Genomic DNA, 14,135 nt, shown 5'->3' with positions numbered 1-14,135 from the left:
CTAATGGATTCACTCACATGACCAGGACATGTTCCCTGTCCTAATGAGTTAACTGTCTACTAGAGGGACTAAGCATGTAAATAAATAATGACAGCATACAACATGAGTTACCTAGAAAGGGATGAATAAAGGTGACATTTCAGGAGTTGAAAGCTTCTGATAAGGAAAAGTAGGAATGGTGAATAAGCATAGATAGTTCAGTAAAGCTTGATGTTACATGAAAATAGAATCTACAAATGACCATCTAAATTGAGGAGGAAAAATTTTTGTTTATATCTACATTGGAAAATCATTTCAGATTGAGTCTCTCCTATTTTTAGAGGATGACCAGTGGTACCGTGCCTCTGTTTTGGCTTATGCTTCTGAGGATTTTGTACTGGTCGGATATGTAGACTATGGAAACTTTGAAATCCTTAGTTTGACAAGACTTTGCCCCATAACTCCGAAGTTGTTGGAATTGCCAATCCAAGCTATTAAGTGTGTGCTGGCAGGTATGTAATTTTTATAGTTCCCGTATTCTTAAAATGTTGAAACCGAATGTTAAGAGCATTAGAATTGAAATTAAACTAGTGAGTAGATCAGGGAGCGTGTTTAGCTATAACTTACCTCAGTACAAAAACAATCCTTAATGGAACATTTAGGAAATACAGATGAGTATTTTGCTATCTGTAATAAAATGAAATTGAGTGTACCTGTGTTTATGAAATTGAGTATTCTTTTTTGTTATTTATAGATCCTGCATTATCAATACATATCACAGAAGCCTGTCAATTGCATGAATTAGGGGGAAACTGCTTTTAAAAACAAGAACATTAACGATCATATGCTTAGAAATTACTGTGTATGTGATGTGTTCCACTAGGAGCAGGAGCTTCTTTCCAGCGTAAAAGATGAGCTTCTACAACTTTTCATTCAAATGTACCATAATTTAACTAGTATCCAGTTATCAGAAGGACATTTCCAAGTTTTTGCTACTAGCAGTGTTCTTTTAACTACATTTTTCAGCCTATCCAAGATCATTTCCTTAGGAAGAGGTACAAACTACTATGTATAAAATAAGTAAGCTATAGGGATGTATAGTACAGCACAGGGAATATAACCAATATTTTATAATAACTTTAAGTGGAGCATAATCTATAAAAATACTGAATCACTGCGTTGTACACCTGAAACTAATACAGTATTGTAAATCAAATATACTTCAATTAAAAATTAATGATCTTTTTTAAAAAACTAATTTTTAAGAAAAAGATCATTTCCTTGGGATAGGTTGCAAAACGTACTTATATTTGCAAAATACCGCCTTAGGTGGAATGGAGGTGTCAGTGGGTATGCTTTTCATGTTTGTGATACATATTATGATTGTTCCCTAGAAAAGGTAGAACTCGTTTACACACCTACCAGAAACATAGCAGGGAGTCAATTCCTTGACACATTGGCGTACCAAATAACGGGTGGGCCAAAGGTTCGGTTTTTTCCGTAAGATGGCTCTAGTAGCACTTAGTTGTCTTTAACTTCACTCGAAACAATTTTGTTAGATTGTATGTGACAGCTGTCATATCAGCATGCATTTAAAAAAAGACTTATCAAAATTGGTGAATTTTTGTGTAGCCGTTTTAATATTGAAGGTGGAAGAAAAAAAGCAACATTTTTGGCATATTCTTTATTCTTTCAAGAAAGGTAAAAATGCAACTGAAGTGCACAAAAAGATTTGTGGAGAAGGTTCTGTGACTGATTAAACGTGTCAAAAGTGGTTCGTGAAGTTTCGTGCTGGAGATTTCTCTCTGGACGATGCTCCACAGTCGGGTGGACCAGTTGAAGTTGACAGCCTTCAAATCAAAACAGTAATTGAGAACAATCAACGTTATACCACGCGGGAGAGAGCCGACATACTCAAAATATCCAAATTGAGCGCTGAAAATCATTTGCACCAGCTTGGTTATGTGAATCGCTTTGATGTTTGGGTTCCACATAAGTTAAGCGAAAAAAAACCTTCTTGACCATATTTCCACATGTGATTCTTTGTTTTTTTTTAAACATCTTTATTGGAGTATAATTGCTTTACAATGGTGTGTTAGTTTCTGCTTTATAACAAAGCGCATGGGATTCTTTACTGAAACGTAATGAAAACGTTCCGTTTTTAAAACAAATTGTGACGGGAGATGAAAAGTGGATACTGTACAATAATGTGGAATGGAAGAGATCATGGGGCAAGCGAAATGAACCACCACTAACCACACCAAAGGCCAGTCTTCATCCAAAGAAGGTGATGTTGTGTATGTGGTGGGATTGGAAGGGAGTCCTCTATCAGGACCTCCTTCCAGAAAACCAAAGGATTAATTCCAATAAGTACTGCTGCCAGTTAGACCAACTGAAAGCAGCACTCGACGAAAAGCGTCCAGAATTAGTCAACGGAAAACGCATAATCTTCCATCAGGATAACGCAAGACCACGTTTCTTTGATGACCAGGCAAAAACTGTTACAGCTTGCCTGGGAAGTTCTGATTCATCTGCTGTATTCACCAGATATTGCACCTTCAGGTTTCCATTTATTTCGGTCTTTACAAAATTCTCTTAATGGAAAAAATTTCAATTCTCTGGAAGACTGTAAAAGGTCCCTTTTATCTTCTTTGCTCAAAAAGATAAAAAGTTTTGGGAAGATGGAATTATGAAGTTGCCTGAAAAATGACAGAAAGTGTGGAACAAAAGGGTGAATATGTTGTTCGATAAAAGTCTTAGTGAAAATGAAAAATGTCTTTTACTTTTATTTAAAAAACTGAAGGTACTTTTGTCCTGCCCAATAGATATTTCTGTATTATTTCATCTTGGCCAATTTTGATAAGCTAAAAACTAAATCGTTTTAATTTGCTTCATTACCAGTGAGACCGGATGTTTTTTCATAAGTTACTTGGCTCTTAATTTTCTGAAATGACTTGGCATAACTTTGGGGTTGTTGATTTTTGTAAGTGCCCTTTCAGTAAATGCTACAGACGTTTCAGACGTCAGTATTAGCGACCAGTGTTTCTTCTGGATTGTTTTATACTTTTGTTTGTGATTTTCTTAACAACCTTATTGCCATATAATTTATATACCATAAAAAACACTGTTTTAGGCAATTCTCTGGCAGTCCAGTGGTTAAGACTCCGCCCTTTCACTGCCAAGGGCGTGGGTTTGATCCCTGGTCGGGGAACTAAGATCCTGCAAGCCGCGCGGCACAGCCAAAAAAAAAAAAAAAAAAAAATCAGTGTTTTAGGTATACAATTCAGTGATTTTTAGTAATTTACCGAGTTGTACAGCCATCACCATAATCCAGTTTTGGAACATTTCCATCACCCCACTGAGATCTCTTGTGCGCATTTATATATAGTTAATCCTAGCTTCCTAGGCAACCATTAATCTACTTTCGGTCTTCTAGATTTGCTTCTTTGGACATTTTGTATCAATGGATTTATGATGGTTTGTTTACATAGAAATATAGAAGCTTTTTACAGACTTTTTCTTTATAATTTTGCCTTCATTTTCGTGTTTAGAAAATCCTTCTCAGATGGGACTTTCTGGTTCCAGTGTTTGTCATAGAGTCCTTAAGTTTGTGGAAATTAGGAGCTAAATTTGTAAAGGCTTGCAATAAGAAATATTTTAACATTCTTTTAAAAAATTCTTTGTTAGGAGTAAAGCCATCATCAGGAATTTGGACTTCAGAAGCTCTTTGTCTGATGAGAAAAACTGTACAGAACAAAATGATCACGGTGATAGTGGTGGACAAGCTGGAAAACAGTTCCCTGGTGGAACTTATGGATAGGTCTGTGATGCCCCACGTCAGTGTCACCAAAGTGCTCATCGATGCAGGCTTTGCCGTGGGGGACAAGGGGGTAGTGACAGATAAGCCCAGTGACATGAAAGGAGCCAGTGGTAAGTAAATTGTCCACCAGCTAATGTCCGTGCTGGAATTCAGGCGGCTTTGTGAATGTATGGGTTCTCGTACTTTAAACAAGAATTGATGTTGAGTACCTTTTGTCCTGTTAAATCAAGCATTCATCTAAAGAGTGTGTTTGGGTCACTGCAGCTGAAGATCGGTCAGAAATGTGAATGTGAAATTTGGAATTCAGTGAGGTAGTAATGGTTAATTCTCATACTAATTAACTTTCCTGCAAAGTCACTAAGAAAGTCATTGGACATTCAGTTCTTCAAAAGCAGACTCTAGCAGCCCTGCCTCCAACTCCCCGCTCTGGCCATTTGTTTTGCAAAACGTCCATTTATTTTCACAGTTCCCTCGGGTGTAGAAGCAGAAGTCAGTCTGTTGGAGTGGACATGGGTTGAACTTGCTGTTGATCAGACAGTAGATGTTGTGGTCTGTACGATGTATAGTCCTGGAGAATTTTACTGCCATGTGCTTAAAGAGGATGGTAAGTTGACTCTTATTTATTTCTTTTTGCAGTACACTGGCATAGATAATAGGTCAAGATAAGTTTGTTACTGGGTGGTGAAACTGTTCTCTTTCCAGTAAAGGCCAAGTGGGTATTTGTACTTTCAAGAAAGATTTGGTTTTACTTGGTTGCCTTTTATTCCATTATAAGACATTATTTCTGTTTTCAATAGTCTCTGTTTAAACCAGCTTAGATTTCACAGAATGTCTCCTAAATTCATTTTTGAAAAATTTTAATTGTTGATCTCATTGACGTACAACAAACATACAGGTAAGTGCACAAATACGAGTGCAGCATAGCAAATTATCACAAAGTCAAAACCTTGTATAACCAGTATCTGGTTACCAGTAACCCGGAAGTTTCCTTCATGTCTCCTGACAATCACTGCCACTTCTTTCTTTCAGAAGTAAATATGATCTTGCCTTCTAATAATAGCATAGATTAGTTTTTCCCATTTATGAACTTTATATAAATGGAATCATACAATATGTCCTCTTCTGTGCCTTGTTGCTTTTTTTTTTCACATTTGTGAGTTTGGACCATCATTTTCACGTGTGGCTGTAGCTCGTTTTTTGTTGCTGCATAGTGATCCACTGTATGAATGTCTGCAATTTACTGTTCCTTTCTACTGTTGGACATTTGGGTTATTTCTAGTTCTGAGCTATAAAATGTTGGTAAGAATATTCTCATACAAATTTAGCGCACATGCATTTCCATTGAACATGTACCTAGGAATGAAATTACTGGCCAAATCTTAAAGGGTATGTGTATTTTCAGCTCTGATCAATGAATGCTAAAAAGTTTCCAAAGTGATCATGGCAGTTGTTGGTTTGAGAATTCTAGTTGCTCCACATCCTCGCGAACACTTTGTATTTTCCGTCTTTTTCCCTTGAGCCATTCTGGTGAGCATCATTGATTTTAACCTCTCTTAAGTTTTGGGTTTTCTCTCTGTCAAGTAAGGATGTTACCCTAGATAACTAAGTTCCTGCCTGGCTCCCAGTTTGTGAGATTTGTCATCCCTTCATACAGAATCATCTGGTAGATAGGCTACTATTTTAAAATATTTGCCACTTTCTTATTTTCATAAGTGATTGTACAAGCATATGGTACAAATTTTAAAGTTACAAAAGAGAATATAGTGAAAAGTAAGTTTCCCAGTTCTTCTTCTCAGATTTCTAAATATCCTTCCAGTTCCTTTTCTCAATGTTCTTAATATCTTTCCAAAAGTACTCTATACATATGCTTGTATGAATATATATACTCCTTTTTATGTAGGCATAAATGGTAAAATAAATAATATTTGCACTTTGCCTTTTTCTCCCACTCTGTCTTGGATATCAGTTCACATAGTGTTTCCTCCATCCTTTTTAAAATATACTTTTAATTTTGGAATAATTTTAGATTTACAGAAAAGTTGCCAAGATAGTACAGAGAGTTCCTGAATACCCCTAGTTTTCTCTATAGTACCACAATTATGTAAGATGTTAACATTTGTTACAACTTAAGAGACCCACATTGGTAAGTGTCTATGAACTAACCTCCAGACTTTATCTGGGTTTCGCTAGATGTCTTTTCCATTTCTGGTAATGTCCCTTTTCTGTTCCAGGGTACCACATCACTGTACGTCCTCATTCCTTTTCATGGTTACATGGTATTCCCCTGTGTGGGTTTACCCTAATTTAGTTAACCTAGGTACGGATAGCTAAAGGATTCCTGGGTACAAGCATTTATTACTAAAAACAATTCTTGTAATCTGTGATTTTATTCTGAGACTATATCCTTGAGACAAATTCCTAAAATTGTACAATAGTTATTAAGTCAAAGGATATGTGTGCTTGTGCTCTTGAGAGAGTGCCCTCAAGAGGTCATCCAGGCTGATTTCCACCGTCAGTGTGTGAAAGTGCCCTCTCCCACACCATTTCCTGCAGTGTGTCCTTAAACTTTCTTATTTTGACTAATCTGAAAGGTGACAATTCTAACTCGATACAACTTAATTTCCGTTTCTGTGAATGGGTCTTTGCCACATATTTAAAAGATACTTTTCTTTTACTTATATAGTGTTCAGATCCCTTTACTTGGCATTTTAAAGCTCTCCATGGTCTGTATCTTTCCAAGCACATCTCTGGTGTTTTTCTTCAGTGATTCACCTTTCCATTCCTCTTCTCTGCCAGACTGCTCCCAGCAAGTGTTTTTTGGCTGCCTAATTCGGTACTTTGCCTCAGAGCCGTTTCTTTTTCTGGAATACCCTCTCCTTTTCTAGCAAACAAGTCATACTTCAGATTTCTCTATGAAGCCCTTAGTGCACAGAGCTCACCTCTCTGAAAGTCCTTAGCAGACACTATCTGTGCCAACCATTTAGTAATTACCTATACTCCTTCAGGACGGCTTATATGTAACTTCCTTTCTGTGCAGGCTTGTGCACTGTTTCCTGGTCCACGTGCAATGCTCATGCTCTAGCATACTGACAACAATGCCATCATCATGGCTCTGTGCCCAGTAAAATTGTTGGTATGGGGTTTACTGAGAGTATTAACTAAATAATGACTTATTTGCCCAATTTCTTAATAAGGAGAAGGGAAAGGTATTTGGTGTACTTTATAGTTGCTTGGGGATGTGCCTGGGTTTTTATGATCATCAAAACACTTTCCAACTTTAAATGAAAATCTGTTACTCTGCATGTTTTTTAAATACTAAACACTATGTGTATTGTGTTTTCAGCTCTAAAGAAACTCAGTGACTTGAACAAATTGGTAGCAGAATATTGCCAGCAGAAGTTGCCTAATAATTTTAAGGCAGAAGTAGGACAACCTTGTTGTGCTTTTTTTGTAGGTAAGTTGCAGTTGGCACAATATTGACTATATTAGAATCTTTTATTTCTTGACATTCAAACCTCATTTTTAGTGGGTATTTTCTTCCTGATGTTTAAGCAGTTATTTTTCATGATCAAAATTAAATGAATGCTTAAAATACCGTGTTTTTTTTCTTCTCTCTTTGTAACAGGGAGCCTCCAAATGATACATTCTTACCTAACTTTGTCAAATGCTTTTCTTTCCAGAATTTCTGATAATGTTAAAAGCTAGAGAATGGGAAACCTGTTCACTGCAGATTCATTGTTCCTTCTGGTCACCCTGTGCATGTTTATTTTGAAAATATATTTGATGAAACACCTTAAATTTCATTGCATGTTTTTCTGTTTATCTTTTCTATTATTTACCAAGTAACAAGTGAAACAATCTCATTAGCGGTAAGAATATTACAAGTCTTCCAGTTTGACAAATATGATCAAGTTTATTAAGTCTTTACTTCACTTAATATTCTGCTTATTGGTTAGGTTATGAATGAAATCTTTATAGTAGATGTAAAAGTGTGATGCTATAAAAACTTTGGTGATATTCTAAGAATGAATTTTGAGAATTCTCCTTCTAGGGATTTCTGAATTAAAAACTAAAGGTGTTGTCTGGGAAGAGAAATATATTAGCTACTTTAGACAAAGAATGGTCTTTTTCAAGATAAAAATTTCAAACCTTAATAGAAGGGAAATATTCCATGTTACAAATTTTGTGTTAAATCTAGGTGATGGTAATTGGTATCGTGCTTTAGTCAAGGAAATCTTACCAAATGGAAACATTAAAGTACAGTTTGTGGATTATGGAAACATTGAAGAAGTTACTGCAGATGAACTCCAAATGATCCCATCCAAATTTTTAAAACTTCCATTTCAGGGGATACAGTGCTGGCTAGTAGGTATGGTGCAGAGTAAGAAATTTTCTCAACTGTCTTCTAATACTTAAGAGTACATAAATTTCTCAGTATTAATATATTTATAATTTTAATATTTTGTGTAAGTTATTTTCTGTTTCATATTATAAAATTTAGAAACATATATTTAAAGATACTGGCCAAAATGTTCAGTGTTGATGTCAAAGTAAGGAAGCAGCTGCTTTTCTCTACTTAATGATAGGAGTGAAAACCGACGCTGTCTTTTGGAGACATTTTGCAGGATTCCTTAAGAGCCTCAGATATTCTTACCTTTTGTCTTAGCAAGTTTACTTCTAATAATTCATCCTAAAGAACTAATCATGTGATTTCGCAAAGTTCACCTACATGGAGATCCATTACACCGCTGTTAATAATAGCAAAACAACCTGCATGGCCGGTAGTAGAGGCTTGGGTAAGTGAGGATCCGTGTAATGGGTGGTGGTAGTGCCTCTTCCGTAGGTTTGTTGTGAAGGTTACTAAATGAACGTTTAGGTCAGGGTCTGGCACTCAAAGTTCTATTAAGTGTTCGTTCTTATTACACAGTCATTAAAATGTGACATATGCGTTGATGTGAAGACTAGTTCATGATTTAAGTGAAGGAAGCAAGTTACGAAAGAGATGCAGGATGGCATGGTGATTAAGAGGACAGATCAGAAGCAGCTCTGCTGCCTACTAGCTGTGAGACCTTAGGTAAACTGTTCAAACTCTGTGCTTCCTTTTGCTCGTCTGGAAAATGACGGTACCTTCCTCAAAAAGGCATTAAGAATAAAAGAGATACAAGGCATAAAGCACTGAATAGTGCCTAACATTGTAACTATTTTTATTATTATAAAAATTTATTTATAAAAGAACTATGAGCATATATGTGCATGTGTGTATTTCCATATGCACATAAAGATTATGAAAGGTTGGATACCAGAATGTTAATAGTGGTCATGTCTAGAAGCATTAGATGCTTTTTATTTTTCCTTTTGCCTGTTTTCTTTCTACTTATTTTACACTAGGTATGTTTTGGATTATTGTTTTTAATCACCATGTTTTATGTCAGTGTTTCTTAAAATATGACCCCTCCACCCCACAGCCAGTAGTATCAACATGAGAACTTGTTCAAAATGCAGATTCTTAGTCCCCACCCAAGACCTACTACTAAATTGGAAACTCTAGGGTGGGGCCCCAAAATCTGTTTTCACAAGCCCTCTACGTAATTCAGATGCACACTCACATTTGAGAACCACTGTTAATGAAAATAAGGGTATAAGCCAAAGTTATCCCAGAAAGATAATTTTTGGTTATATAATTAAAAATGATATTTTGAAATTATCATTGGAAAACTATCCACAAAGGTGAAAGTGTATGTTTAACATCTTTTACCAGAATAGCTGATAACTCATCATTGTGTATGTAACCATAGTGGCTTCTAAAAGAAATAATAATTCCATTTTTGCCTATTGGGAAAAATGCCAGGTGAAGATACGTTAGTGAGGAAAGTAAAGACGGATCCTGAGCCTCCTAAAACAGTAGTGTATTTGTAGATGGCATTATCTGCAACTCAGGCACTGAGGATGTAGATATATAATTGATTATTGAGAATAGATATGCAAAATCACTGACCTGAATGGTAAACTTGGGAAGGGTCCAGTCCTGGATATTGTTGAGGCAAAAAATGCAGCTTTGGGGCACAGAATTCTTCTTTTTTTTTTTAACATCTTTATTGGAGTGTAATTGCTTTACAATGGTGTGTTAGTTTCTGCTTTATAACAAAGTGAATCAGTTATACATATACATATGTTCCCATGTCTCTTCCCTCTTGCGTCTCCCTCCCTCCCACCCTCCCTATCCCACCCCTCTAGGTGGTCACAAACCACCGAGCTGATCTCCCTGTGCTATGCGGCTGCTTCCCACTAGCTATCTGTTTTACGTTTGGTAGTGTATATATGTCCATGCCACTCTCTCACTTTGTCCCAGCTTACCCTTCCCCTTCCCCATATCCTCAAGTCCATTCTCTAGTAGGTCTGTGTCTTTATTCCCGTCTTACCCTTAGGTTCTTCTTGACCTTTTTTTTTTTTTTCTTAGATTCCATATATATGTGTTAGCATATGGTATTTGTTTTTCTCTTTCTGACTTACTTCACTCTGTATGACAGACTCTAGGTCCATCCACCTCACTACAAATAACTCAGTTTCGTTTCTTTTTATGGCTGAGTAATATTCCATTGTATATATGTGCCACATCTTCTTTATCCATTCATCTGTTGATGGACACTTAGGTTGCTTCCATGTCCTGGCTATTGTAAATAGAGCTGCAATGAACATTTTGGTACATGACTCTTTTTGAATTATGGTTGAAGACTTCCCTAATATGGGAAAGGAAATAGTTAATCAAGTCCAGGAAGCACAGAAAGTCCCATACAGGATAGATCCAAGGAGAAACACGCCAAGACACATATTAATCAAACTATCAAAAATTAAATACAAAGAAAACATATTAAGGGCAGAATTCTTCTTAATGCTGTTTTATTTGTTAGATATACAGCCTAGAAACAAACACTGGACCAGAGAAGCCATAGCAAGATTTCAGACGTGTGTCACAGGGATAAAACTCCAAGCCCAAGTGGTTGAAATCACTGAAAATGGAGTGGGAATTGAACTCACCGATCTTTCCACTTCTTATCCCAGGATAATTACTGATGTTCTGATTGAGGAACATCTGGTTTTAAAAGCTAGTTCACCATGTAAAGACTTAGTGAAAAACGGTCCTGTTAATAAACATGGTCTTCAGATTGATGCCCCATGGCTTCAAGGTAACATTTTTAAACTGCTATTTAAATTTATGTTATCCTTTGCTTTTATAGGCTATGAAAATTTTTCTATTCCAAGTGACATGATTTTCCTATAGAAATATGCTTTGTGGAAATAGATTAGTAATAGGTAAAGTTAGTTTAATATTTATGGAAACATGGTTTTTTTATTAAATACTGTACTCATTTTTAATGTAATTATTTGTCAGGCAGACGTGTATCATACAGCTATGTATCCTTTAAAGTTTGAGTAAATTTTAAGAATTAAATATACTACAGAAATGGAAATATACTACTGAAATATACTATAGGAGCGTAATAGTTTAAGGATTCTTACTATAGATTGAGCTTTTTTGTAATGCGCACTAAAATCCCTCGAATTAAACAGATTGTTTTATGAAAATACAGATTTTCGTTTTGGGAATTTGGAAATGTTGGTATTCAGTAGAATACTAAATTTTATCTTTTTCATGAGAGACCTGTATTTCGTATGTTTTCAGCCACCTCTTCAGCTGAGCAGTGGAGGACAATAGAATTGCCAGTTAATAAAGCTGTACAGGCAAACATATTAGAAATCGTAAACCCAAACTTGTTTTATGCTCTACCAAATGAAATGCCAGGTAAGAAACCAAACAAAGTTTGAGACATGTTTATGCTGGTCTTTTAAACTGTAGAATGAACTTACCTGAATTCCTTAGGAAGTGATGGGGAGAAGAAGGTAATGATTTCTGTTTCACTCAGTGTTTTAGTTGATCATAATAGCACTTAAGGAAAATTTAATTATAAAAACACGAACGTGAACATGCCCTGCATTCAGCACCTACTCCACCTGGTCTTGATCATCTACAGCTTTTTATAACAAAGCAACGTCCTTAATTACTGTATAATTTCTTGTTTAAAAATAGGTACTGTCTGTATTGAATTGTACTTAATACGCTAACCTTCTACAAGCATTAAGAGAATTTGAACCAAAACAGTTTTAGATACGTTGGAAGAGTACTTCCTAATCAGTCTATAATCACAGTGTTACTGTATCTTAGAAACTTAGAGAAATGTTTTACACGGGCCCTAATCATGAAGAAAAGTAGCATATAAATGTTGACTTTCCTTTTCCTTTTTTATTTTGTGAAAGATTACAATTAAGGCATCTCTTCAGTGTATTTTAGTTTTTTTTTTTTTAATTCATTTATTTTATTTACTTATTTTTGGCTGCGTTGGGTCTTCGTTGCTGCGCGTGGGCTTTCTCTAGTTGCGATGAGCGGGGGCTACTCTTCGTTCCAGTGCGTGGGCTTCTCATTGCGGTGGCATCTCTTGTTGCGGAGCACAGGCTCTAGACCCGCGGGCTTCAGTAGTTGCGGTTCGTGGGCTCTAGAGCACAGGCTCAGTAGTTGTGGTGCATGGGCTTTGTTGCTCCGTGGCATGTGGGATCTTCCCGGACCAGGGCTCGAACCCATGTCCCCTGCATTGGCAGGCGGATTCTTAACCACTGCGCCACCAAGGAAGCCCCAGTGTATTTAAGTTTATTCTTGCAGTATCAGAGGCTGAGTTAGTGCAAGTTTGCTATTCAAAATAATTTGCAGGTATTTGAAAGCTGAAAAAAATGAAAAATTTTTTTTTTCAAATGGTCAAACCAAGAATTGTGATAACGATAACTGCTCTTAAATTTATTCTCCAGTATTAGGAATAATCAACTTTAAACTGTATAGTGGAAAGCAGGGTCTTAGGATTATTGCATCCTGACCATAACATATGGTATGATGAATTGGAAGTACTTTGCTTCATTTAATTAACTGTAACACACTTAACTGAAAAGTATACTGAACAGTCGTAAAACTGCAACTTAATAGAACAAGTTTTTGTAGAAGGAACACACTAGAATAGCCACCCTGATCAAGAAATTAGCCCCCCAGTGGCTTCCTTCTTGCCCCCTCCCAGTCTTGCATCCCTTCCCCACAAGGTAACCAGTAGTGGTTTTATCTTTTTTTGGCTTTATCTATTTTAAAAATATAAATGTATATTTTAATATATATGGGGTCTTTTTTGAGTGATTAGATTTGACTTTCCTTTTTATATAAATACTTCTATAAATAGTAGCATTGAAAATTTCTTCACAAAACATTTTCTATATATATTTTAGAAGATCAGGAAAAACTGTGTGTATTGACAGCCGAATTGTTAGAATATTGCAGTGCTCAGAAAAGTCGATCGGCCTATAGACCAAAAATTGGAGATGCGTGCTGTGCCAGATACACAGGTAAGATTCTTTTCTATTCCCCAAACAGTGTTCACTTTAAAATTTAGATTTACAGTTTAAAAATGTATTTAGTTTCCTTCTTCTTTTGTATGACAACTAGATCTACTATTTCCCTCTCTTTCTTCCCAGTAGGAATGTGTCATAATTTTTGTTTAGATAAGTATTCTGTATTACATTATTAGGTTTGCATAAACAGTATTCACAGCCTACCCATGTAGTTACTATAATTACATTTTTCTTTTGCAGCCTTTTTTGTTACTGGTGTTCTATATACTTTCACTAATGATCTCCAGTTCTCTGCATTGGTATAAATTCTCTCCATGAATACTGCCTGTACTTTATCAACTTTTATCATATTGTAGGCAGCTCCAGCCTTCTGACCCACTCCTATCCAGACTGCTTGTCCTCCAGACCTGAGCTGTCATCCTGAAATTTTCCTTTCACCATCATGCTGGAGATTGTTTCAGCACGAACCCCCTATGTTTCTTGGATTTCTCTCCCACCACACCTTGTTGGCTAGATTTCTCCCTCCCTCGTCTCAACTTGTTTTCTGGGTCCTTTACTTTTGATTTACTCTTAATATTTTGGTATATCTATCTCATCCTCTAGAAGCTGAGAAAAGGTACATGTAAGATAAATATTGTTATCTTTCATGTTTGAAAAAGTCTTTATTCTACCCTAATAGTTACTTGATAGCTTACCTATAGATAGAATTCTAGGTTGGAAATCATCTTTCTCTTAAAATTTTGAAGGCATTGTGGGTGTTGCTGGTGGAGAGGTAGATGTCATTCAGGTTCTCCAAACTTTGTACGTACTTTTTTCCTCCTTTCTGGAACTTTTGGTAATCTCTTCATCCCAAGTTTTGAATTTTATGATCTGACTCAGCACTGGTTTTGTTTTC

The 14,135-nt window shown here is 36.1% G+C and overlaps 1 protein-coding gene across 1 annotated transcript in view; it reads left to right on the top strand.

The window, feature by feature from the left end:
• Nucleotides 1-14,135, top strand: part of TDRD1 (tudor domain containing 1) — a 40,673-nt gene that overhangs the window by 16,013 nt on the left and 10,525 nt on the right. The window contains exons 13-20 of the mRNA XM_082424044.1: nucleotides 321-491; nucleotides 3,667-3,909; nucleotides 4,266-4,403; nucleotides 7,143-7,253; nucleotides 7,998-8,168; nucleotides 10,708-10,983; nucleotides 11,481-11,600; nucleotides 13,118-13,234. Coding sequence (XP_082280170.1) covers nucleotides 321-491; nucleotides 3,667-3,909; nucleotides 4,266-4,403; nucleotides 7,143-7,253; nucleotides 7,998-8,168; nucleotides 10,708-10,983; nucleotides 11,481-11,600; nucleotides 13,118-13,234 — 1,347 coding nt within the window. The remainder of the gene's footprint in view (nucleotides 1-320; nucleotides 492-3,666; nucleotides 3,910-4,265; nucleotides 4,404-7,142; nucleotides 7,254-7,997; nucleotides 8,169-10,707; nucleotides 10,984-11,480; nucleotides 11,601-13,117; nucleotides 13,235-14,135) is intronic.

The sequence above is a fragment of the Balaenoptera physalus genome (assembly GCF_965194825.1).
Source record: "Balaenoptera physalus genome assembly, chromosome: 14".
NCBI classification, from domain to species: Eukaryota; Metazoa; Chordata; class Mammalia; order Artiodactyla; family Balaenopteridae; genus Balaenoptera; species Balaenoptera physalus.
This window is presented reverse-complemented; position numbering and strand designations above follow the sequence as displayed.